The sequence below is a fragment of the Atractosteus spatula genome, chromosome 1 (assembly GCF_055471065.1).
Source record: "Atractosteus spatula isolate fAtrSpa1 chromosome 1, fAtrSpa1.hap1, whole genome shotgun sequence".
NCBI lineage: Eukaryota > Metazoa > Chordata > Actinopteri > Semionotiformes > Lepisosteidae > Atractosteus > Atractosteus spatula.
Window position 1 is genome coordinate 52,652,315 of NC_142706.1, and position 27,906 is coordinate 52,680,220.

General features: G+C 33.1%; 1 protein-coding gene across 1 annotated transcript in view; it reads right to left on the reverse strand.

Moving 5' to 3' along the window:
• The window catches only part of ttc29 (tetratricopeptide repeat domain 29), a 96,139-nt gene that overhangs the window by 39,920 nt on the left and 28,313 nt on the right, over positions 1-27,906 (reverse strand). Inside the window, exons 6-8 of the mRNA XM_088930094.1 lie at positions 18,431-18,643; positions 15,200-15,285; positions 1,173-1,264 (exon numbers count right to left, since the gene is read on the reverse strand). Coding sequence (XP_088786220.1) covers positions 1,173-1,264; positions 15,200-15,285; positions 18,431-18,643 — 391 coding nt within the window. The remainder of the gene's footprint in view (positions 1-1,172; positions 1,265-15,199; positions 15,286-18,430; positions 18,644-27,906) is intronic.

The following is a 27,906-nucleotide window of genomic DNA, read 5'->3' on the forward strand; positions in this document are numbered from 1 at the left end:
CCTGCCAAAACTCTCAAAATACTTTTGCACCATCAATATATACTGTATGTTTGGGACTATAAATATGTTTAATTGATTCAAGAAGGTAAAAGCTAATTGATTTTATTAAAAATAAAACACTTAGGAGTACATAACATAGGTTTTCTCATAAGAAATTAGTATTATTGTACTTCACACTGGAAATCCCAGTTAAGACTTCAGTATCTCAGTACTTTGGTAGGGCACTGTATATAATAGATGCATTGCTACCTTTGATCTAATTAGTACACTTTAAATGTATTAGTTCATTAAGTACTCTAGTGCCTTTAATATCACAGAAGGTTTATACGTTTACACATATGTTCACACAAAAAACATATTACACAATGAAATAAAAATTAAGAAAATTACAAAGCCAATGAAATAAAGTAGAGGCAGAAGATAAAATAATCATAAAAAGTAAGTTTTTATTCTACATGCAATAGCACCCCAATGTGACTGAGATCCTGGTTTATTTTGGGATGGTGTAGCAGAACTTTGGGGTACAGCAAAACTGTTACTAAATACTAAATCGGTATCAGCAGATCAAATTGGGTTGCCTCCATGTGCAGGAAAGTATACACAATGCTTTGGCCAGATCAGGACAGCTTAAATGAACACATCAAGGTAATTAAATGAAATTAGTTTTTTTTTTTCTGTGTGATACAGAATCTGTAATTTTATCATAGGTTGATGAATACCTGATTAATATGCTTGTATTCTGCATATTCTGTAAATATGGAGTACAATAATATTACATGTAATCACTGCAGTACAGTTTTACACATTATACACTTAAAGGAAGGTGGCACAGTAGGATGGTAGCTAGCACTGCTGCTTAGCTAAGCTGCAGGGTTCAATTTCATTCAATTCAGCCAATTCCACTGTCTGAGTTTTTGGTGTTTGAATTCTCCCCCATGTACTGTATCTGAATGGGTTTTAGCCAAGATCTCCAGTTTTCTCCCACAGTTCTGACTGGACTTTTCAATACTTAAGCTTCAATTCATGTGTAGCATTTTTAACTGAAGAATTCTAAATTTTGTGACTGAAGGCACTATGATCTAAGTTTAATAGATCACAATTTGTTGGATAAACCTTATCTGTATGTAACATCTAGCCGAGTTGTCAAAAAAAGAGATGTTATCAACACTTACCTTTCTAGAGCATTGGCAATTGCTTTATAGGCTTTACCTAGGCCATCTTTATCGCCCAGAGCCTTTGAGAGTTCCATATACATATTCAAATACTATTGAAGAGAAATAAAAGGAAAAATAGCTGTCAGTCAAAACAGTGCACAGTGTTCTTTGCTGTCACCTTAAACAATTAATTAATTACAGTATAAGCATTGAAATTTGACTTCTGGGACAGCTACTTATAAACACCATCTGTCTGTGGTGAGCACATCTCTCCATCCTGAGTAATCTGAAAACCTTCTACGTTCTACAGAAATCTACAGAATAAAGGGGATCTGCTCTGCAATAATGTGTAGTGAACCAATTTAAGACACCATTCAAAAAGACATGGCTACAGGAGATTTCAGGTAAAAAGTAAGACTGTTTACTGCTTGTAAAGTAATTTAACCATTGTGATTATTTTTTTAAAGATTTACTATGAAAAGATATATACATTTTTTTCATAAAAAGTAATGAATCATGAAACATGAATTTTGTTCAGTAGAGGTTTTAAATTCAGAATATGTAGAATTTAACACGTGTAGGCTCAACCAGAATACAGCACTTGTGGCTACCAGTTTATAGTCAATTGATTCATTTTTATTACTTTGGAAACAGATAAGATGTAGCAAGTAAAACAAAATCCCAAGACATATTAAATTTAGAAGTTAGGTCAATATATTTCCATCCTAAGCAGAGGTTTTGATCTTCAAGGTTTTCCTCTTGTGACTTGAAGTAATTACCTTTCTGATACTAACTACAGGCAATTTCTTCAAGACACACCTTCGATTCCACACCATATTATCTATTTTGCAGACATAAAACGTGATCAATAATAAAATTTTGATTAATAATATCTGGGTTACCATTGAAACACATAAACAATATTGTTTTTGCTAGATTTACAATATGCATACATTTATTTCATCTTTTTGCAATTAGAGTTCCTAATACAAAAGTATGAGAATGTGTTTTGGTACACAGGGAAAGTGTGAAAGAACTGCCAACTATGAACAACAGTTGTCCTTTTACTCTGTCAAGCACTGCATTAACATGATGATTTCTGCAACATATTGATAGTGAATATATATTTTTAAGAATAGGGAGATACGGTCACATTCATTTTGAAGCACCCACATTTTAAGAAAGAGAGATTTAGCTCTGGGTTATATTTTGTTTTATTAAGGATGCAGGTTTATCTCTCATGTTGGCTTGCTTAGGCATTATTTAGGATTTCCAAATACTGGGTTAACAGCCTGGGGTTTTCTGGTTGCTCAAGCCGTAGGCCTCTGAGATGCCCTGTTTGCAAATAGGTTCATTTGTATATTGTGTTATGTGTTACTTAGTCTGTATTTAGTTTCTGGTATTGTGAATTAATGTTTATTTATCCCAGTTTGCATCTAATTAATTACTCTTTCACTAAAGCTTTGCTGAAGAACAAAGAACCTAGATCTCTCTAACTATACCAACTGCTCTGGTATGTTCTTGGTATATCTTTACAATTTGGGGTTATGATCACCCCACTTGTTTTTTTTTTAATTTTATTAACTCCTCAACTTGTAACAATATAAGGTGTCTGCAATGTGTGTCAGAAAAGCATGATTGTGTTGTGTGCTGATTTTGTACAGTGATGGTCTTGTTCCCTGTCTAAACACAAATAGTTTTGTGGGTGCCAGAGTGCATGAAGGCCAATGAGACAAGCATAAGAATTATTCTAGGAGCTGCAGGAAACAATGTGAACTACCAATCAACCATCATATTACCTACTTTTTAAGAGTTTTGTTTGCCTAAGACTCATTTTATTTTATTGATTATTTGTGCCATTGAAGCATAAGAGAGATATTTAGATCACCTTTGTCACTTATCAAATTTTGTATGAAATCCTGTCCAGGGAGTATCCTATCGGTTCTCATTGCTTATTGGGATAGGCTCCAGCTCTCCCATGACCCTGGATTGGATAAAGTAGCTAGAAATGAATGGATGGATGTCTTATAGTATGAGTTTATATGTAGTTTGCATATAGTATGAGTCTATAGGTAGACAGCACTCTCTGTCTGTCTCTACTGAGAGTGGCACAGCAATTGATGCACAGAAAACACAAAGAACTATTATTTTAAGGTATGCTGGAGAGATTTTAAATTAAACATTTCTGCATTAGAATTATTTTGTAGCCTGTACGAATGTAAAACTGTCATTTAATATTTAGAAGTGTTTGAGATTTAACAACAGAATTTTTAAAATTCCATTGTCCCATCATTTAATAATACTATCCACCTTTTGCTTCACGCTTACATTAAGAAAACAGACTGGAAAATACAGAAATTACGATTAATGAAATATACCACACCTTTAATTATGTATATCCATAAATATACATTTCTTGTAAACACAGGAAAGATGGAAAATAATACTTACAAATTTGACTTTTTAATTTGGAGACTAAATCAATGCAGATTAATTTATTTAAGTGGAAATTAATTGAGTTTCAGAAATGTATGCAGTACACCTTAACAGTATATATCTATGAAATTATCTCATTCAATAATCTTCCTAGAATTTACAATCACTGTAAATGTAAAATGAAATACAAGCTATTTTTGAAGGTGAAGATATGAAAAAGTTCTACCTTTTCTACTATCAAAGTAATTTAATAATGTATGATACTGCATTCCAGACTGCAGTTAGATGAGGTAGGCTGAAATTGTCTTCTACACTAGATAGCAAAGTAGGATGGTGATGTAAAAATGGAATGCCCTTTTAAAAAATATACAGAGCTTCATCACCTTTATGAACAAAATGGTAATAGTCATTATTTTCAACAATGTAATGCTGTCCATCCATTTTTTGAACAAGGAGAATCTTACTGCAATCCATTCTCTGAATACTATTCATACAATCACTTGCAACATTAATCAAAGATCATGAACTAATGATTTCTGACAAGCAGTGCAATAAAGAGCTACAGACCAACCTGTACTAATGCTTCTGCTGATGTTACCAGATCCAGCTCACAAGGTGCTGGTAGACTGCTAATGTAAATGGTTGCTAGACACTTTCCCATAAAGCACTTAGTGATTGAGTCACATGATGTATGCAAAAAGCTTTTTCATAGTATGCAATGCCAAGACATTAACACAGATGATTTACTATTGCTGAAAACTCACTGATGACTGCCATGTTTTAGCAAATAATAGTGCTTAGCTGAGAAATGAGTCACTATTTTTTACATATTATAATTGTGATATAATGGTTTAGATTTTAATAGTAATGAAGAGATTTGAGTGATTATTGCTTTTTTGGAAAATAAAACCTAATTTCTAAACTTTTGAAAAAGATCTAAACTTTGGCTCAATAAAAGTATTATATACTAAACAGTTGAGCAAAATACTTTAATGACGACAATGGTAGAATCCTATCATATTGTAAGAAGTACATAAATACCAACAAATCTAATGATTACATTTCTGAATGCTGTAGAAGATCAAAGGTTAGAAATGCTTTATAATTTTCATAAATTGCCCAAAGTATGCCACACGACACTAAAAATTAAATCTTCAAAGATAATATTTTAATATACCAATCAACAGCTTAAATATTGTATTAACTGGTTTTGTAAACAATTATATGAAAGGTTTCAGTGATCTTGTGAAATACTTTAATTGCTGTAGTGCTGGATACTTTGTAATATAAGAATAAATTAGGTTCTCAGAAACGAATGTAGTCAGGTCCAAAGTGAATTACTAATTATTACTTTTGAACCAATGGATAATATCTACAGTATGTGTTCAGTGATTCCTCTTCATTGTGACCTGATAATGACCCACAGGTTAAGATGTTAAGAAACAATTACTTTTATTATGCAAAAATATAATTAAAAGTAAACAAAGACTCTTACAATGCACAATAACTTTAGTGAGACCCAAATCAGATTTGATCTTTGTAGTTTGTATGGAAAACATTAAAATTAATAGATTATTACTCTTTTTAATTGGCTGCTATATTAATAAGGAATGAATGTGAATCAATATGAAGTTTATCTGTTTTCAGGAAAGAACTATACAAAAAGACCATAATTGAATTATGTTGGTCAATGGGTTCTTCTTTGAGGGTGAGTTATATTGGACTGCAATAGTTTGGGACTATGGGATTTATGTCAGAGCATTTAGACCTGACTTACAAACTCTTATCAGCTTTCTCATTACTTTGGTATGAAATGGTTTTTCAGGGAAGACAAAGAAATGAAAAGTTCTCAGAATTCAGCAAATTGGGTTACCAATTGTCAAGGTAGGATCTGGTAACAAGAAGATATGGTTCATATTTCAGTTATGAACTTTGAAACGAACGTGGCATTTGTGCTTTAGTGCACAATCAATTTTTGAAACACTTAAATGTTGCATGTTTCTGAAGGCTGCCAGGTTTTCAATTCAGTGCATACTATAGAAAATTCTGTTAATAATTTTAATAGTAGAGACCCAAATAAAACATATACAGAGCCCTGACTGTGTGCGTTAGTCTGTTATATAACTTTTAATATAAATAATATTTTTTCAATCAATAGCAAGTGTGAATATAAGAACAAAATGTTTCATTTTGGGCTCATAAACCAAAAAAAAATTCTATAAACATCAACACATTAAATAAGCAATCAAGAACCATGTCATAGCAAATTTCTTTGATAGTTAATCTTAAAAAAAATGCGGATTATTGCAGTTTTTGTTTCATTTTAACATTATTAATTTGATTTAATGTGTTCAATATTTTATGATAATGCATTTGTACAATGCTGAAAGAATGACTGAGAGGAGTGAGAACACAATGCTATGGGTGAATGACAAAAATGCAACATGGAAAAAAGTAAAGGACAGAGCTTAACCAGGATCACACTGCAAAATTACTGTAAAATCACATTGAGAGTACTGTACAGTAGTTACATGGTAACAGGTACAGAAAAGAATGTGATTGCATTCTGTGAGATGCTCACTTTATTTCATTCTTTCTTATCACAAGATGCTTCTTATCCATGTTCTTTGGTTGCTATTTGCTGAATTGTGGTATTTTTTCCCATGGGATTTTAGACACTGTTCTTCTCTGTCTCTGGTCAGAACTAGGATGAAGCATTCCCCTGTCGGAAATAGTGTATTCCATGTGAGAATGAAAAAATGTCTGAAGACACTATGTGGATTTTATAGGATGCTATGTGGTTTGCGGAGGAAAAATAATAATGCATTTTATCAGAAACAGATTCAGAGGGTTAAAGTCTGTTTTAAAACTTTGTATCTAAAGGCACTGAATCTGCTCTTGGAGATTTAATTGCAAAAGTTATTTTGATTAAGGCAGCAAATATTTTTGAAAAGACAGTTAATAAAAAACACTGGTAGCACAAGCAACTTTAACATTCTTGAATGACTGCATATGTATTATTGAAGGTGCTTTTGAAGAAGGACATAATTTGATCCTCTTTGTTTGACAAATGCGTCTCTGAACACAATTCCATGGGATTCACAAGCTTCATATTTGCACTGCCTTTTGTTTTTGACTTCGGCTAAACACTTCTTTCATCAGTTCAATATAACACATAAAAGCTTTGAAAACATATGTGGAATGATGTGGGCATTCAAATGTACAAAAAGAGAAATGAAGAAATGTTCTGGCAGAGAACTATCAAACTGTGAACCATTTAAAATGTATTGCTTCATGTAGTGCAAGTTAAAACCAGAAAATCTGTAAAGGGTTATCTTCTGATTAGATCTGTTTAATAATGAAACATGCGCATTGGTATGATAGATTAATTTTTCTGAGATATGTGCTTTGTTGATTATTATGTATAGATTACCCAACTGTGTTCTAATTGTGAACATAATATTATTAAATTAATCTCACATGATTGTGAAAATTAAATCAAATTAATGCACAATGGCATTAATTTCCTTTTACCATTATAATATTGACACCGTGTTGCAGGGTATATATTCATGCAAAATATTTGTTAGTTTAGCACACCAAATTGATACAAGTATATTAAATCTTTTTTGCTTTTGGTGAAGAAAACATTGTATTGTCACCATCACTGAAAAAGCATCTTATTCGTTTATTCACACATGCATCCATGAGTCCATACATCTACAATATCTAAGAGAAAGGCTTTTTGTAAGAACATTAGAAAGGCCACAAATAAAAGGAGGTCATTCTAGCTTGTTTAGTTGCTACAGTAGTTCTTCCAGCCATTGCTTGAAACACGCTCAGGTATTGCTACATGGCTAGGTACAGTAGCTCAATCCAGACTCCTACTATGCTCTGGGTAAAGAGTTGCCTCATGTTCTTAGTTTCCAATAGTGTCCTATTAACTATATAGCTTAGCTGTTATACCTGCTCATGACAGACTACCGGAAGACACTCTTGAGCAATCAGGGTAACTACTACTCACCATCCAATCTATCAATTAACAATGTGAAGTGGCAAAAAAACTTCTGTACTCTTTTAACCAGTGCTAACCTTATTCTTATTTAAGACCTGCTTTCACCACTCACCTTTGCTCAGTTTTAGAAAATCTGTTTTTCCCTGTCTTTGTTGTTTATTTCCAGCTTTGGACCTTGCTTGTGTTTTCAACTTCAGTTTTGGATTTTCCCTGCACTCTGTTTGGCTTTTCCTGTTTTTTTTTTATCTGTGTTTGTACTTTTGGATAAGTTCCTGGATTATCTTATGGGCTTTCTAGTCCCTGACTACGGCTAGGATTGCACATTCAGTCTGTTCCTACAACTGGCTACTGTCTGATCGCTCTGCCTTGTACCTGAGTTTGCATCACCGTCTCGGACTTCTGCTCTCAGTCAAGTGAGAGCACTTCATTACATTAGCATTCGATTTGTCTACTTTATTCATTCTTGATTCTCCAGATGATGAAAAAGATACATCTACATACTGTACAGTAGATACCTAAGACTCATTCACAAGGAATGAATGATCCTGATTAAAGTATTCAAAATCCTGAAAAGCACTGACAATGTTAACCCAGTGCCATTCTTCAGTCTGAAACTAGTCTGATGAGCATTTACAGTATAACCGAAAACAGGAGACAGTTCATGCAAAGTGTTTTGTGGAAGTATGGAACAAGCTTCTCAGCCATGTTGTTGAAGCTGTTTTTTCAAGAAATGTTTGGAATGCTATATAGGCCAAATTATTTGCTGTTATTTCAGACCTGTCTTATGTTCTTATGAATTTTCTTCAGTCTGAGTGCTTCCTATCTTATATTTATTCTTTTGTTACTTGCATATAACATTCCACAGCTGTCTAAATTCAATGTCATCTGCAATGTGTTTACCTATACTTCCTGAATAGATACTTGTTTACAGTACAGTATATCCACTAACTTTATCTCCCCCTAATATCAGCATTCATTCCTTATCAGTACTCTAGTTTTTATCCATTGCCCTATCTACATCCTACAATATCAAAGTTATTTTTTATAAAGGAAATTTTCATAAGCCTTTTGAAAATGAACAAAATTATGAACACAAAAGTGGGAATAACCTAAAGAAATGCAAAAAGTAGTTTGTCAGTAGCTAAATACTTTAGCTTTTATCCTATTAAATACCAGAATATTGGTTTCATTTTCAATGGAAAAGACCTGGTTTTCAATTTAGTTATATATGGTGATTTGTTCACAAGGAAATTTGAGAAATGCAAATTAAAAATGGCACTGGAATACTATAAAATTAAGTGTAAATAAATAAACGGAAATAAATAGAATTTAAAACATTAAGAAAATAAATTATTTTAGAATAATATAGTATGTTTGACCCAACAGAGTGGCAAAAAATTCAAATGAGTAAATTTACAATTGATATACATCTATAGAGATGTACTGTACCAATTCAACGAAACAGAGTTACATTTTAGTATAGACTATACAGGCATACTCCTGCTTCTCATTACGTTAAGGGAATAAGCTATTATCCTATATTTCAGTACTGCCAATGTCATCAATGCAATTTGTAAGCACATTACGTCAAAGAGAAGCACCCTTTTGGCTGTGTGTCTTTCATTTATAACAACGACTAAATCATTATGAATGGACTGACAATATTATTATAATTTATATTGGTCTGTACCTAATTGTAGATAATCATAGATAAGTAAAGGGGCTTTGAGTTTAAAGTTTAGACAAATACTGCCATTCATCCAAACCAGGGTCAAATAAATCATTAAAGAAACCACATACACATAAAGTATTTTCTCACTGTATCTAAAGTCAGTCACCAGTCCAGCAGACTGACAACTCCAAAACAAAGTCAACTCCAAAAAAATATCCAGCTATCCAGCTTATGTCTGTGTAGTACTGCTTAAAATAACAGAAAACTCCAGAACTCCAATATGCTCATCTTTGAATTGAATACCACAACAGCAGAAGTAATACTGAGAAAAAAATGAATTCAAAATTAATATTTGTTGTTATTTAATGGAACTGAACAAGCCAAATGCTAACGCTGGATATCAGCTTTGAAAATGAAAAACAATCTCTGGTGTCTTACTTCCATCTTCTTTCCTTTTGCTTTTTTCTTGGAATGTAACTGCCTCTTTTTCTGAAAGTCTACTTAAAATTTCTTAAATTAATATATTCTGTTACAGTATTCTATCTGTTTAACGGATTTTAGAAAAATTCAAACAAATCAGATGTGTTTTTATAAAGATTTTAATTGCATTTGATAAATTGTATATCAGTTTCTACATGTAACCATAAAGATGTACTGTATCTCTAATCTAAAACAATGAAAAATATTTCAAACTATCCTATTTAAATTTAACATTTAATGTGTTTTATGGTACATACTGTACAGTAAGCTACAGTACATGTATACTGTATATTTTCAATGTAATTCGCATATCCATATGCTATAAACTTCTCTGCCTTGTACAATAAAGAAAAAAAAGTAACCAAAAATAAGCTAATATGGACTTCCAATCTCACTACAATTGAGGCATTTTAGATAAATTTCATTTACAGTTTCAGTGATAGGGCTGAATAGTTAACATAGTGTGAAAAAACAGGTGTGATTAAGGACTCATAACCAAAAGATGGTGGGTCTGAATCTTGGGAGAAGCATTGTTTTTATGCCCTTGAGCAAGGTGTATCATGCAGACTATTTCAATGTAAATAAGTACAAATGTAAGCTGTGTTATATAAATTGGTCAGCAAAATAAATAATTACAACGGCCCATTTTCACTTAATTTTACACCTTAACATTTCGATGAGTAACTGTAAAGAAAAAAAGCAATATTATTGGCAGCATTTAGTAGATATCCTACTTTATTTGCAATTAGCAATACTATTTACCACTAAATTATGACAGTGTTCAACTTATTCAATTCAATGACCAAAAATAAAATCAAAGCAATCACTCCAACATAATAGCAGAGCTGACCTGTCAAACTCTAGGGTCATATACTATTGTGTTTGACTATCACTAAAATGAATAGTACTGTTTCTGGAATAAAACATATTTTAGGTTCACATGTAGCTTCAAGTACAGCTGTTCTTCATGTATTTCCACTTCCCCCCCAAAAAAACAAATAAAAATACTATTTTTTCCAACTACTGGTCCTCCGACTCCAGTACTAGTCCTCCAACATTAATGACCAAGCTCACTGATGGTCAGTTATAAATAATATGTGACATTTTTTCTTGCCAACTGAAGAATTTCCCAGTAGAAAGTAGCTTTTGGCAAGGTGTTAGAGCTCCATCTGTTACCCTTAACAGCCATGTGAGGACGACAGGCTTTATCTTCTATTCCTGCATTGTTGGATGTGACAAACAATGACTAAATATTGTGTCTGCCAGGAGCTTTTATCATGTATGTTATAACAACTAGTAATAAGTGTAAATAATAAATGGCTAACATCTTATGGGGCTCAGCGGCACTACTAAACAATTTAAGGTGCCTGCTGATGGGAGTTTGCTGGTTCAGGAATTCCCCCTGGCTTCCCAGTAGAGTTTTGGCCTGACAATAAACAACAGTTTAATACTTTATCTAATCCCAGCCAGGAGGTGAGTCCAACAGCAAGCTTTTGCAGATGTTCACATCCAATAATCTATCCATAATTGATGAAACAGGGAGGTCAGATGTAATGGCTGCTGCTATTCCAGCAACAAATAAATGGTTATTGACAAAACAAGCCAGTGTGGCGCTGAGTGCTGAGCAATGACAAGCAGGAAGCAGTGCGGGGATAGAAGTAGCGATGAGACCGCAGCCCAATAAGCTCAAGATTTCAACGGTGCAATGTGTGCCATCAGGGCCCAGATAACACGTCAGTAGACAGGGCAATACCTACTGGAAAGTGAGACCTTTATTGCACGAATGAAAAGGGAAGAAGAGGCATGAAAGTGGAGAACGAAGACTTCTAAATTTTGGTAAGTGCAAATGCATGAACTATTCGAAGTACTGTGGGCCAGCTGTCTGGTTTACTTTTATCTCACGGCAGTGTTGACTATAATATACCTGGTTGTCAAGATTCAGTATCCTCCTAAGACCCTTATTTCATACTGTATGCATGAGCATGCCTCAGTGTCTTCAAGTACTTAGAAGGAGAATTCCATGAATGGTCTGCCACACACTTTATTATTACCTTTATTTTTCCACATCAAAGCTTTTGCCTTCCGGTTTGCACTTAGAAAATTTACATAGATTTTAAATAAAGAGAAATCTGCACAACCAGGAACAACTAGGCATTTATAAGAGATCAGAAGCAAGAATGCTTTGACTTAATAAAATTAAAAACTACAGTGGGAAAGAAAATAACAGAACACAAAGAATGATTTAATACCATCAATAAAATTGAGCTGAACAAGCAGTGTTTTAATTGCTTTATAATTTTGCCAATAAATAGACCTCGATGTCTGTTGTTGACAATTATATTCAATAATTTCTTAGACTTAACATTTAATACTGTTAAATTGTAAACCCATAAGAATTTAAGAATATGAAAATTACTTGTAAAATTACTTGAGTATTTACTTGTAATTAAAATAAAAAAAACAATTTACTTTTGGCACTTTCTGTAAATATATACATGTACAGGCACAAGAGCGAAAGAATAAAGATGACATTTTTGCACTCTGGTTTTGATCTGTAGATTTTACCTTACCAAATAACAAAATTGTAGGTTTAAACTAAATTTGGAAAGTTCAGAAGATTAAATTCAGAAAAAAATCAGAAAATCTGAAAACATTGTTATTCTGTATATGATGTTAAAAAATTATAAAATGACATATATGTCCAGACATCTTGCATTTTTGGTACCTAAACCATAAAACACTGAAAGGTAATAGTAACATTATTTTTTTGATGTTATTAAATGTACTGTACGGTTAAATAAACATATTCCCTTTTTAGGCTGATGAGCATTATCATTATTATTAGCTGTTCCATTATTACTATCTAAAGGTATCCTTAATACTGTCTGGGACAGTAACTCAGGAAGATTCAAATAGATTTTTATGAGAGGGCTTTCTAACATCAAAGATACATGGCACAGTTAAATACATATTTTTAGTCTGTATCTATAAAGGATCCTTTTTATGCCTATAGCTACTGTAGTAATTATTGATTCTTGGGTCTTCATGTAATACTGATTTGAAAATAAAAGGTTGGAAAGCATTAAACATAAGTATCAAGGATAAACAGAACTAAAAAGTATTCTTATGAGTTGTTTAAGCTATTCCATATACACCTATAATGGCAAAGAATCATTTCAGCTAAGCTGTGACTTAAAAATAAATCTGTATTTACAACAAAGACATAAAAAACCTTTTTACATGTACTGTACATTGGTATTTAGGCAATTTGGTCATGCTAAAAAAAGAGTAGGAGTGTAGGGAGGGAGTAGGGTAGTGTACATAAGACAACATTACTTGCGCTCTCAGTAAATTATTCTCAAGTTTGATTACCATTATAGTAAAAGTATAGTGAGTTTGTTTGCATGAGACAAACAACTAAAGCAAGAGAATAATTCCTTTCTCTTTAGGCTGACACAGCATAATATGCCTCCTTTTGAAAGATAAGGAATAAAATAATGTAAAGGGCAATTAAAATTCTTTAAGGATAAAAAGACACACAATATTTTTCTGATGACAGATAGCAAGAATAGACTATTTATAGCATTTCCTAGGCCAGCATGGTGAATAATCCAAGCATCATTCTCCTTTTTTCTCTACCTCTTAATTACTGGATAAGATCATAAATATTTCAAGCATATGCTTTCCCGCTTTGTCATTAGAGTTCAGAACTAAGAGAAACAAGTTCATATGCATATTAATGGGGAATGCCAGCGTGGTGACAGCAGGAGGAAATGGCACTCTTTAACAGCAGCTGCTCCTTTTAGATCCCCTCTAAGGAGACTGCCCGAGGTGGGCTGCAGCACAAAAGGATAAAGGAGATGAAAACTCTGATGGAAAACAGGCAAACAACCACTGAGACCCCTGAGCCCAGACCCCAGGAGTCCCCACCGTGTGTCAGGACCTCTTTAGCATTCTCTGAGGCAGCAGATAAACTGCACATTACCACCAGGCACAGAGACTTCTAATGGCAAAGAGTTTGCAAGCTATGTGTAATGACAAACGGAAGTCCTAAGGGAGGGAAGGCTGTGATTGCGGCCCTGTATGCATCTGAGCTCTGCTCAGTTGAAGGGACCATTAAAATGACAATGTAAATGTAAATCTTAGGCAATAATTCTTAAAATGGGGGCACTTGCCGCTCTCTATTGTATGTCAGAGAATTACTTCATTGGGACTTGACTAATGTCAGCCTTAATTGAATTTATGGACCTCAAACTACCACTTCCAAACATGGTAATGAATAATTATTTGTTTATAGTAGTACTATATAACTAAATTGCACCATGGCATTCAAAAGAACAATATTTACTGAAAACACACTAGAAACAGTGTCATGGAACTTGTATTATCTCTAAGTGATTTATGTCAGCCTCATTGAAATGTTTATGGCTGCTAACTGCTTCCTATATTTTATTCCAAAAAACACTTGCCCTCCGGAAATACAATAATATATATATGAATTTGATACTTGATTATGCTTCACTATTCTCTAGTGAGCACACGACTCCACTCCTGTGAAAAAAATATCATAAAACCTTTAAGAGAAGTTTGTGTTTAATAATAAAATTTAAACGATGAAACTTTTATTAAAATTGAATTTATCCAATAAATTATATATATACTCTTTTAATTTTCAGTAAACAAGAAACCTGTGTGTTTTTCTCCCACAGGCGTGTACAGAGTAAAATAATTTATCACAATTTGCAATTTTAATAGCAAAAAAAATCTGTTGGCCACTTGTTATATACAGTTAAAAGGAAATAAACATATTGAAAAGCAGAACAATATCAGCTCATAATAAGTGTATGGGTATAAACAAATAATAATTCTGTTACAAAAGAATTAGTACTGTTAATTATATTAACAATTTAATCAATAACACAGACATACCACAATGATAAATTTATAAAAAAGACTAGCCAAATACAAAGCCCGTTTCAAATAAAAACCATTTCAATATAATATCCACTAAATGTAGCACTAAGGTAAACTTCTAAATAAGTCAGCTGTTTTCTGAACTGTTCCTTTGTCAAACTTCCACATGTACAGTATACAGTGTTTGTCCCATAAATACTTCAATATGTCCAAATACTTCACCCTTTGTTGTTTTCTATCACAATTACCAGATGTAGTAGCAATGACATTAGGGTAAACTTATTTCTCATATTTGTATTGTAACTTCTATAATCCTTATAAAAACACAAAGCATTGAATATTATACAGAGTTCTGTTTGTGGAGTACCAATAGCTACATCTAAACCTAGTATAAGTTTAAATTAAATTACAATATGTGACATGCAAACATAACATATTTGTAAAAAAAGAATTGTGAATTTTGTAATGAAAATGAAAGTAAAAACAATAAAAATTACACAAAAACCCCCCACAAATTGTAACACTTACAGTCATAGCCGTTTGTTGATCGCCAGAACTTTGATAAGCTAGTCCTACTCGGTAAGCAGCCTTTCCTTCTATCTTTTTATCACCCGCTGGAAAAAAAGGATTATAACGATTAAAGACTTAGAAAAAAATAAATGTATATTTTGATTTTGGATTGCTACCACTACCAATGTTCTTTTCATCCCTGTAGTTTGATTATTATATTTTCAGTGGAGGATTTAACCACAGGGCACTTGGGCCATTGCCTCAGGGAGCCCCTGTTCAATGCAAGTACTTTTCCTCAGGTTTATTGCTCTTGCTTTTATTCTGCTAGGCAGTCACATTGACATTGGGGGGCTCTTAGAATAACTTGCCCTAGGCTATCCCCAAACCTTAAATCAGCCACGGTATATCCTTTATTCCAAAATGAGAAGTGGTTACAGATAATTCATGGGATAAAAATGAACGCTAATGTTAGTGCACACTCACTGGGATTTCAGAACTGGCAAGGTAGTTCATCACCTAGTTACTCTGTTTCCTGTCCTTGTGCCTTTGAATTTTACTGCAAATTCAGTTATGCTGGCACTTCACAAAAGTAGACATTTTTATGTTCACATTTCCATGAAGGGAAACTTTGATGATTTCAGTGATGACTCTTTTTTGCAAAGTATTTTGTTTCACACAAAAAAATCTATGAAAGTACAAAAATAAACACAGATGGAAATATAGTGCGTATATTAAATACACTTTCCTGATAAAAGTTTCCCATCACCTACAAATACTGTGCCTAGATGTTTGTTTGCCACAGCAATGTTGCAATGGCTTTATAAAAGATTGGTTTACTAAAAATGTTTACAGTTATTTCTGATTTCTGAAGATTCAGCATGACTTCATGAAGCCAGAATCTAGTTATTGAGAATAGATGAGTACTTGTACTGTATGTCCTCTACGAAAAAATGAATCAGGTAAGTGACATCATAAGATCTACAGATTCTGTGGTCCAATAATTATTTCAAGCTCTGCAAACTGAAATGGAAAAACATTTCTGTACAGAAAGAATGTATCCTCATGAGAAATTTCAGGTAAAAGTGGCACTTGTGAGTGTTACGTGATATACAGCCTAAAGCATGAAGCAATAGGACTGGAATGTACAATGATAAAAGGTAAAAAGCCATGTTCTGCATAGATGGTGCAGACCTCACACAAGTGAATCTTGATTTCAAATTCGATATCTTATTTCAAAAATGTTCCTTACTCTTCCAAATTCTAGTGCTCTTAAGTACAGTATTTTCAATATTCAATGCTTCTACAATTGCCAACACAGTGTCCCATCATCAACCACATTGAGCAGAAGAGTACTGTATGAGCAGTTGATGATTAAAACTCACTCAGGAAACCAGAAGAAAAGATCTGAGGATACAACACTTTGTCATTGAGGTTAATTTAATTTTCACAGCATATTGGAGCAGACCTGCTGAAATCTGTGGCATCTCCTTTTGACGAGTGAGTTTATAATACGGAGCTTCTGTTAAAAACCTTGAGAACATGTTTCCCACGGAAAAAAAAATCATAAGAGCTTGACTGACAGCTTACTAAGACAACATATAATGAACATCAGAAATAACATCACAATATAGGTTTTTTGAAACATGACTGACCATTATACAATTAAGTGACTTTGAATGTTGCATAAGCACCTCATTAGTCAAAGAGTTCTTTGGATGAAGGTGATGAAGTGATTTAACTTGTTGAAAGTTAAGCCTGGTAAAAAGTAAGAAAAGCACAGAATAGAACCAGTATGTCCCAGTTAAGGAAATAATAAACAACAGGGAAAGTAACAGGCTTGTAATATGTGTGGTCTCCATTGGAAGCTGTACATCTGCAGTTCATGCTCTGCATCAGGTTGTGGATGCTGTCTAGTGGGATTGTTCCATTCTTCTTATGCACAAGCATGTTCTTGTTAACTGGGCTCCGAGCCCTACATGTCATCCCAGTTTTTACCACAGGTGTTCAGTGGGCCTCAAGTTTGGAGAGTAGGGAATCCATGACACAATCATCACATTTTTAACTTGCAAGAATGCTTATGTTTACAAGCACATGGGTATGTGATTTCTCCTGCTGGAATGTTGTAATGTGAGGATGTGCCCGCAGGAAGGGCTGCACCAGGATTTAATTAAGGTGGTGCTGTGACATTAGGTTACTACTGTAACAGTTACCATACATCTGACATTACTACAAGTGATGTTCTGTACCAACTATATGCTCCTGCCCACTTACACTTGGACCTCCTTTCCTGAAAATATCTTTGTACATCTGGTGCCATTGTAAATTACACGATTATTTTTTATGCTCAGTATATAGTTGTGCAATGTGGACATATTTATGAGATGTAGGAAATGTGGTTGAATATACAAAAATAAAAGATTTTATTCAGCTCACACGTGAAGGCTTCAAAGCCGAAACGTTGTGTTTTCTCTCTTCTCTTTTCAGCATGGAATTAACCTATTACTTGTTTCTTTGCAGACTACGCATGCTGACGCAGCTACCCACATAAAATATTTTATTTGTATTTTTTATTAATTCATTTATTAAATCTGTATTACCTTGATAGGAAGAAGAACATGAATTTTTCCACAAATCTGAACAGTGTGTAGTGACTCTCCACTGAGACACTCTAAAGCACTGACTGATCCTAAATTTATGTGGGCTGTAGGAGCAATCATATTATACTATAGCCAAACATTTTCCTTTTTAAAACGAGCTGTAATTATACATAATGTTGATCTGCTCAGGGTTCTGCCAACCCTACTGTTTTTACTGTTTGACATTTTCTATTTTTATCATTCAGAAGATGCTTTTTAATGTAACAGGAACAATAAGCCATAAGCAAATAGCAAAATAAGGAGGTGACATCTTGAAAGTGATTCTTATTTTTATTTTAGATCAGGGAAAACATTTTCTTTAACCTTCAAAATATGTTAGAAGTTTCTCTCAGGCATCGAAGAAAAAAGATTCATTTACTGTAGTCAAGCTTTCAAGCAACTAATAGGATCTACTGTATCAGCAGCACGACCAGAGAAAGAAAGGCACTTCTGTTTTATGGTCAGATTTGCAGGTATATTGACTGCATTTGTCTTTAGAATTCATGGGGTATAATCAGCCAGTCAAGCATATGATGATTTTTAGTTTCTCTCCTGGGAGAACGGGGGTTAGCACATTAAAGAAAGGAATCTGAGAGTGTTATTTTCCACCCACCTTCTTTTGCCATTTCAAAGGCTTTTATTAGAGTTTTGATGGCCTGCTTGTGTTCTTTATTTTCGAGCATTTTGTCTGCGAGTAATGTGTAAATCCTCCAGAGACTTTCACAGGCCCACGAGTTGTGAGTACGCCCTGCCTCATCCTTCCATGCCCGCCCCAATGTCAGATGATGGAATGCTTCATAATGTTCAGTGGCTTTCTCCAGCTGACCTGCAATAAACATGTTTTTTGCCATTGAACATTACCATATCATTTTATTACATTTTAAGCACTTTTGTTTATCAAATAAAAAAACAGAACACAAGTCAGTGCATTTACTGTTTCTTTGGAGCTTGGTAACATACATTAGGTCTGAATTGCTATCCACATGAGTATGTAACAGCAGGCTCTGGTGGAGAGTTTTCAAAATACAAAACATCTCTGAGGTATAAAAGGAAGCAATTATACAAAACAGAAAAGGGGCTAAAAAAGAAAAAGAAAAAAAGATTCAAAAGGAAATAGATAAGTCTCTGTTTTCCTGAAACAAATGTAATAGTACATGCAACATATGAATGGATAACAGTCAGAATGATGTCAAATTTGCAACAAGTTGTAGAAAACAAAAAAGCCTAGAAAAAAACATTTTGAAGGTATTTGAAAATTTTACAGATTGATGACTGATACTAGTGGAACACTAGCAAAACTAAGATAAAAATAATGTAGGTATATTAAGAAAATTAAATTAGTACTGTATGTGTACTCCTACTCCGGGAAGCAGACTTGTTAACTTTATCAACTGTATTCAGAAGACCTGTTGCTGAACTGAAAAGAAATCATCTGAATTGCAAATGCAGATATAGCCCCTAGACTACTAGTAATGTGTTTTTATGTAGCATCAAGAGTCAAAGTTTTCTTTTTCATTCTTTTTGCATATGTTATATTTAATTTTATGAGTTGTTTAAATTTCCATTCTAAATCTCAATATCATTACTACATTTGAGGGGCGCTGAAGTGGTTATAATTACAAATTAGTGAAATAATAAGATCATTTAGGTAGAATAGAATTCAGGTTCTGGAAAGGTGATATAATACCCAATTAGTTACTTCAGGAAATAAAATTGAGACTGTACAGGTATGTCTTCTTTCACTAATGCACCATATCATCTCCATACATTTTGTTTTCAGAATATTCATTAAGAAAATAATTAAGATGATATTTATCCTGTTTTCATGGATTTCAGTGTCATTGGTAAACATTTACCAGTTATTTCAAGTGATTTTTACTCTTTGGAGATTCTTCTAAAAATAAATACTTTTCTTTTCTTAATGCCTATAAAAAATACACATTCTAGATGAATTGTGCCATGGTTTAGGGGTTTGTTGGCCTTGGTTCAAAGTGATTTCTGGAGAATATCAGTGCAAACATTTTAGTAGTATCTTAATAAATAAAAATATACAATGTACACTAAAATGTATAATCCATAACATACAGTTTATAAATCTAGTTGATATTAGTATTTACAAGACAAATGACAAAAATGTATTTGCCAGATATATACTGTTATATACCAGATATATACACTTCTTGCATCACAGAAACTGAAATGGCAAAAATATTTTTTTTATTATTCACAGACTAAGAAAACTCTTGTTTTTAATTTATTAAAACAGTAAACTGTTCAAAAGTTTGTGAATACTAATATTTATACAGTCTTTTTTGGTAGGTTTGTATTTTTATTAAAACATGGAGCAGAAAAGTGGCAAATGCATGTCAAAGTGCAGTTTTTTTCTTCCAGTTTTGCCTCATTTAAATGTGCTCATCTGGGAATCAGTTGGCAGAGTAAAACTAAAACAGCATACAACAGCATAGATTATTTTAAACAGGTAAATACTTATGGCAGTTGCCCATCAATGGCTGTTTTATACAGGGGAAATATCCAAAATTCGAATGTTATCTTACCTTAATAAAGAGGATGACAACAAACAGAAAGAAGAAAGTCTAGACACTTGGGACTGGGAAACTAGTTGGGAAACTATGATAATGATTTAATTACAATATTTAAATTTTCTTGTAATACAGTATTTTCATTCAAATAAAATCCTTATTCTTTATTCATGTTTTAAGGATATACTGTAAAACATGTGCTTTGTCATTAGTCATCTTGAGTAAGATCATTAATCATTATATAAAGTAAATGTATTTTATTTTCTTATATTTGGAAATTATGATAACACAAGAGAGTGGCAATGCACTAGTAATAGCAAGTGTTAACAGAAATTGAAGATGAGTGCAATTCTCTTGATTATGAGGATGAAAAAGATCTATCCCTTGGCTAAGGAATGTTATAGAAAGAATTCAGTGGAACAAAATCAAAGATGAGTTTAATATTTAAGAGTTTCCTTGTTTATACTGACAAGAACAAACATGGAACATTTTACACAAAGCTTGGTCCATCAATATTAATGCTTAAGGTTCATTGAAATGACTTTAAGTCAGACTATGTCAGTTTCATATCAATAACATTTTACATTCAGTTTATAGAAGTGCTATGTGTCATAATAAAATGAGATGTGAATATTCCCTCTTTCGCTACAAAGTTTTCACAAAAAGATGGAAAATAGTCATGACCATCTTGAAGAATTTAAAAATGTATATGGTTGTACAATATTTTAAGCATGTATTTCTAAAACAAACCTCAAAGAATTTAGCTTCAATCTTTGTTTTACTTGGAGTATTGAAAGAGATATTTGTATCTCCGCTTTGAAAAAAAGACTGTTCACAAAGTAACTGTGAGAAACGTGGAGAATATTAAAGTGACATCTACAAGGCAAACACATTCGTAGAGATGCAAGACTGAATGGATTGATGTAAAGTGAGGAATGGCAGACTATGAATAGAGCTGGCATTACAGTAATATTTCATCTTTTTGCATCACTTCTTTACTGTCTATGGGAAGACATTGTGCAATGTCAAAGCCAGGAAGCTTTTCAGTTCCATAACCAAAGCCCAAGTGCTGTTCTTACAGATACATACTCTTCAAAATTAAAATACTACAGCCTATATACTTTGTTTTAAAAATATGCTTAAACACAAATGAGTGCAAATGCACAGCTGCCACTACAGAAGCAACATAAATGTAATTCTCCCAGCCCCTATTTTGATGCACATTTTTGATTCCATGAATATTTTATGAAATGGCCCAAACTGAAGCCATATAACATTCCTGCATTACTGATGCTTGCGCCCGTAAGCTATGAACATTAGAGGCATGATTGAGTGCATTAAAATGAACTCATTCAGCAGTGCATTGATTACTTGATGGAAAAAGAGTTACTCCACTCAAACAAAATACCAGAAGCTTCTGCATTTTTGCATATAGGAAAAATGGAAAAATCTATGCATATTATTTTTTGCCTCTACCTTTTTAAACGATGTGTACATTTAGCTCTGACATTAACTAGGTGGGATGTTAATTAGGTCCAAAGATTGCTTCAGGTGTTGTTCAGGTAATTTGAAATGTCAGAATCCGCAGGATGCACCGACTGACCTGCTCTTGCACTACACCTCTGCAATATTGTGAGTAGCTAATTATTTCACTTCATATAGTCTGTAGATTTTTGCCGGTAGAAATAAAAAGAAAAGGAATAATAATTGGAAAAATTAATGAGAAAGGTCTGTATGACACAAAGGACTAACCACCACAACAGCAGGCAGAAGTAAAAAAAAATATTCTTTAAAATGTAAATAGTATTATCAAAGTGAACAGGAGCATTTCTGCTTTTATTAATTGTACCTGCAATGCTAATTGACATTTTAAAAATGTATTTATAAATTGTAACATTCTGTGCAGTTTAACATTTGCCTTCCTTTACATTATTTATATCCAATTAAAGCAAAACATCATTCTGCATGTATATATGCAGGCTCTTTCACACATGCTTTGTTTCAGAAATTCATCTCCACACCAACCCTTTTTAAAAAAAAATATTACAATTGTAGCATTTCTCAAAGCTCCAGAAACTTTGTTGTTTCAATTGTATTATTATTACATTTTGAAATAATAGATTTCAAAATAATTGAACTAAAAACATTGCAAACATCGATATTTATTAATTGGTAATAATTTTAGTGGATTCCTGTTATAGCCTTTTTATTTACTAGAATGAGAAACTGCACATCTGGGGAGTCCCCATTTGGTCAACAAGTAAATATACTGACACATCCAGTTAGGAATTGGCTATAATAAGAAAATGTTATCAGCTGAGTGTAACTTCGATTCCCCCCAGCACTGACAGCACTGACAGATTGACAGGCTGAGAGCAACGAGGGTGGGGTGGGCTTTTATTAATAAAAGCATCTTGGCTTGAGACATCCAAGAAGTCCTCAACACATCACATAACAGCAATCCCTGTGGCTTACTGGGGACCTGTGAGCTTGCAGCATAATCCATGAGAGCAATACCACTCCTCCATTTCATGCTACCTCTGCCATGATGCTTGAAGTGTGAAAACTGAAAGGACTCGTCTTACAATATACAGTAGATTTCAAAATAAGACATCCACCACTCTTACCTTCCAAAACTGATCAATAGTTTCCTATTGATTGGGAGTAAGGGTGGTGGTGGTTATAAAAATAAAATTAATTGGTGATTCCAAGTTCTTAAAAATTAAAATTTCAATTGTGACGAAAGCTTAAGAAAAACTTAATAAAATAATTTGTTATATATACTGCAATACACTATTTCTATTTCCATTCTTGAAGGTAAAAGCATGGCACTAATTGAGCTGGAAAAATGGGCAAGTAGAATGGATGATTGAAAGCAAACGAAAGATCAGCTAGTTTTGCTATATGATGGAAAACTGATTTTTTTAAATGATGCACAGAAAGCTACTGAAATATGCATTAGTAACTCAGAGATAACCTCCAACGTTTATACAGTAACCGTCAATTGCTACCCAATAAAGGTAAAACAGCACAAAAACGTTTAGGTGGGCCAATACATGGCTAATGTTCATATTTCCTACCTCTTGTTCTATTCACCTGATATTGTGGGAAAAGCGGGCATTCTCAGAGAAATTGTATTATTATTACCTGAATAATACCTGAATAATGGTATTAATAATACCATTATTATTAACAATAATGGTATTATTAAAGTTATTAATATAATTATTTTTAAAATAATTGTTTATAGACTTAATTAATTATAAATGTATTAAACTGATTTTAATTGATTATAAACTGCTTATAAACTTAATTGACTGAATAATTCAAATATCAGAAAACAACACCACAGAACAATTCCACATTTCCATTTTGTGCACTTTGTGTGAGGTTCCACAGTGTACTTTATAATCAATTCTTTCAACACACAAATCTCATTTTATAAGATGTATAATTTTCAAATTAACAAGAAATGTACTGTATTTTGATCCACTGCACCTTGTTGCCTTACAATCTTTCAACTGATTTCCCAGAGTACCTTCCAATACAGATATATAATTTTAATTGGACTGATAGTGTTTTTCATTGTTTTATCATATCACTTGTATCATAATATACTGTACAAGTGATAATATGTAACCAAAGAAAAACAAAAAAATGAATTTACCTCAGATACGGTACATTACCGGCTAAAGCCAAACAGAAATATACCATAATTTTGAGATTTAGCAAAATATACTGTATGTGTTTTGGGTACTGCAGAGTCTAATTGCAAACAAATGAAATATTACTTCTTTGTATTCCACTTTTAGCCAATATAAATACTTGTGAAAAAGGTGACTTTTTTACAATAATTGAATGTGCCTATATTTCCATACAAATAAAAATTATAATGAAAAAACAGTATTACAAATTAGAAAAGAATTTAGAATTTTACTCTTTAGAAAAAGAAATAAAGAAAGTTCTCAAATAGACTCAGAAATTAGACTGATTCAGCAAACAACTATACATTCAAGTCCAATTTTGCATCTATTATTTTTATATATAAAAATAAACGTTTTTTGCACAGTAGTTTTCATTCATCATATTCTTATCACCAAAAGTTTATACGATTAGTTAATCACAATAAATTTGATTCCAAAACATACAAGAACATTGCGGTAGTGAAAAAAATAGGGTAAACATTTTTATTGAAATTAAAAGTTTTAAAAACTAGTGAAAAACTAGTGATAAGATGTAATGTAGTAGGTCCTACGAAATGTAGTAGGTCCTATGGAATAGTGAAAATTTAAAAGTTAGTTCATCGACACAGTATATTTCAAGCTTGGCAACTGACTTGAATATATTCATTCTTATTACTGACATCTTTTATTAAAATATACATTTCAGTCTGCTATGACTATATACTGAGCTAGGGTATAGAACGTGACCTAAAAGGTAAGGCCTAGGATACCTGAGGCTTCAGAGTGTGAATTATTTTATTTAAGTCATTTAACTTTTAACATAAATTCTTCTATTCACTGCAATAATAAACCCCATTGAATATTTTGTATCCATGATTCATAATTGATTTGTATTTTAATCCTTTTTAAATGTTTCATGTTATTTCAGTTTGTACTTTTAGATTTGGGTTTTAAAACAATGAAAGGCACCTGCAGCAAGAGCCTAAATATTCTACATTCTCAGTCTTAGTGTGGAAACCTGATAATGCAGAAACCTGTAGTTTCTGGTGTAACTGGGTTAGAATGCTTGTAACTGTGGAAGGTTACAAGCCAATAAACGTACTAGTAAACTAGAAATAGTGCAAAAAACATGTCTCTTATTGAAGACCACACACCAGCATTAGTACAACAGTGTGCAACAGTGTGAACTTCATGTGAAATGTTCTATTAATTTTGTATGCAATAATATCATCTTCTGTAGTATAACTGAAACCTTGATCAGATTTGTATCTATTAATTAAAGACATTAAAATTAGTTTTACATTGCAATTGCTAAACCTGAAGAAATAATACAAAGGGCCCAAATCAGGTGAAGAAGGATTGTGCTACTTCCTTTTGCTTGCTTGTTTTTGTGGATATTTCAACACCTGAAAAACATCTAAATTCACAGTGCTTGGCTTCTCCAAAAGATGTACAAGAAGGACATCTCATTATTATAGTGTGGACTCTCATTCAGTTGAGACTGACTCATTCTAAGTAAAGTGCCATTCTACTGTATAATCTCTTTCACCCTGATCTCAAGCTGCTCCAAAGGTTTTTGATGCATCAGTCCCATTCAATGTTATTTATATCGAATTGATTATGGTTGATGCATTGATCCTTTCTCTTTATCTTGTATTACTGGGCTTTTAAAAAGCTGAGACACTTACTGTAAAACCCATTCCATGAAAGAAAAAAATTCCTTTTAAGTTTTAAATATGCCAGAAAAATACATAAATTTATTTATATTATAGCATTGATTTTTTTTCATGTTAAACATCTTCAATTACAACCAAATGAACTAGATAGGTTGAAATGCTTCCTCTCATCCATTGCTTTCTTAAATTAGGATCTTAAATACCAAAATAAAGAAGAGACAGTAAGAAAGGAGGTCTACCATTCCTGATTTGAATTTTGTCAGACTTAGCTTACCAACAATTCTCTTTGAATCCCAATAAGGGAGATGCATTACAGTCATAAACAAAGAATGGATAAAATGCTAAGTTTTTCTATTGTCTTGTCAGTCGTGTGTGGAATACCAGTGCATAAGGTCCCTGTGTTCAACTATGATCCAAAGAAAAACTGCCAAGGATTCTTTTATATCAAATTAAAATATTAACATAAGACATCCAGCATTACAAAGCCCCTTCCGTTAACATCTAATTTGAATGTCTTATATCTTCAAGACATCTCATAGTTAAAATCATCTGGGCTTTTGTCCCCAGAACGGGACACTTCTGTTAAGTCAGAGAAGTGTCACGTAGGCAGACTCGTAATGTGTTCTGAAAGAGACCGTTTCTCAGACACTATAAATTGGTAAAATTGTAAGTAAAAAAGTAAATTTTTAAACATGAACATTTTCAAATACGAATTATTTTAATATCTAAAACAATATAATATACATCTTACAAAAACAGAATTATATTAATACGTTTAAATGTAAAGTTGACAAATTTCTAACAAAATAATTGTGATTTTTGCTCTACTGTGGCACCTGTAACAATCTCCAAGAGAACATGTATTATAAATACAGAAACAGCGAGCCATTTACTATTAGAGATGAAGACCAAAAAGTTCAGAAGTTAAAAATGTCAGCATCTCTTAACAAATGTATCGGATATTTCAGTCATCTTTGAAAAACACAGCAAAATAAAAATGACAAGCCAATTCTCAAACCTGAATGGCATCAGAATTTTAAAACTTTGTTTCCTGAATCCTGTTCTCTTGAGACTGGGTTACTTGTACTTCAATATGAATTACAATTAACCTTTCTCCTGTTTCACAGAAGAGACATTAATATGTTACTGTTACAACTCTTACTGTAATTTAGTTGAAATGCCATAATTAGTTTACATGTATAGAGATCATAGCTTGCATTTTATCTTATTATAAGCAGAGTTTGAAGAAGAATATGACTCATGAAAAAACATATGTGTAGGTGTTATGACCCCAGGTGTCTAGGGGTAAAGGGGTGTAACATTTAGCACAATTTTTGGAAGCTGGTGGGTTCTGGTGAGGGACTTAGGAAGCATGACAACCAGGGTTGGTGCAAAAGCGATGATTTTAAGGTGAATATCTGACTGGTTCAAAATAGGACACAATAAATACAGTGGTAAGGAACTAGAGTGGTGCCAAAGAAAAGAAAATAAACAAAATGGAGCTGGCTAAGAAAGTGAGGGAAACCTAACCTGGCTACAAAAGAAAACCCGAAACACACGGCCTTCAGCGTCTTCAACACCCTAGCTAACCTCCACTGACTACCCAAAACCATACAAATCAAACGGCACTCACCCGTACTAAACTAGTGTGACTAATACAATAATCAACTACGCGTGTGCAAAATGTAGCCAACAACCTAAACTAACTCTATACACAAAAGTTCACACAAATACACAAGTGAACTACGAATACAAACAAGAGTAGACAAGTAACAGGGTACAAAAGAACACAGAGGTTGATACAATAACAAGTTTGGGCAAGGTTATGGCAAAATAAGGATAACACAAACAAACGAAAGTACAAAGAGACAAACAGAAACCAACAAAACAACAAAGCCGAAGCTATACGAAAATACGCACACAAACCGACCAACCGACCAACCGACCAACCGACCAACCGACCAACCGACCAACCGACCAACCGACCAACCGACCAACCCGAAGCAAAACCAAAGCCGAGCGTGACCAAAGTCAAACAAAAGGCCTCTTCCTTCTGAAAACCTCCTATTTTATACTGAATAAGATGAGTTATGATTGGTCGAGAAGCTAATTGAAGATGATGTCATATGGAAACAGTGGTGTAATGGTGGGCCAATGGGGGAGGGAGAACAATCAAAGTCAGAAGTGTGG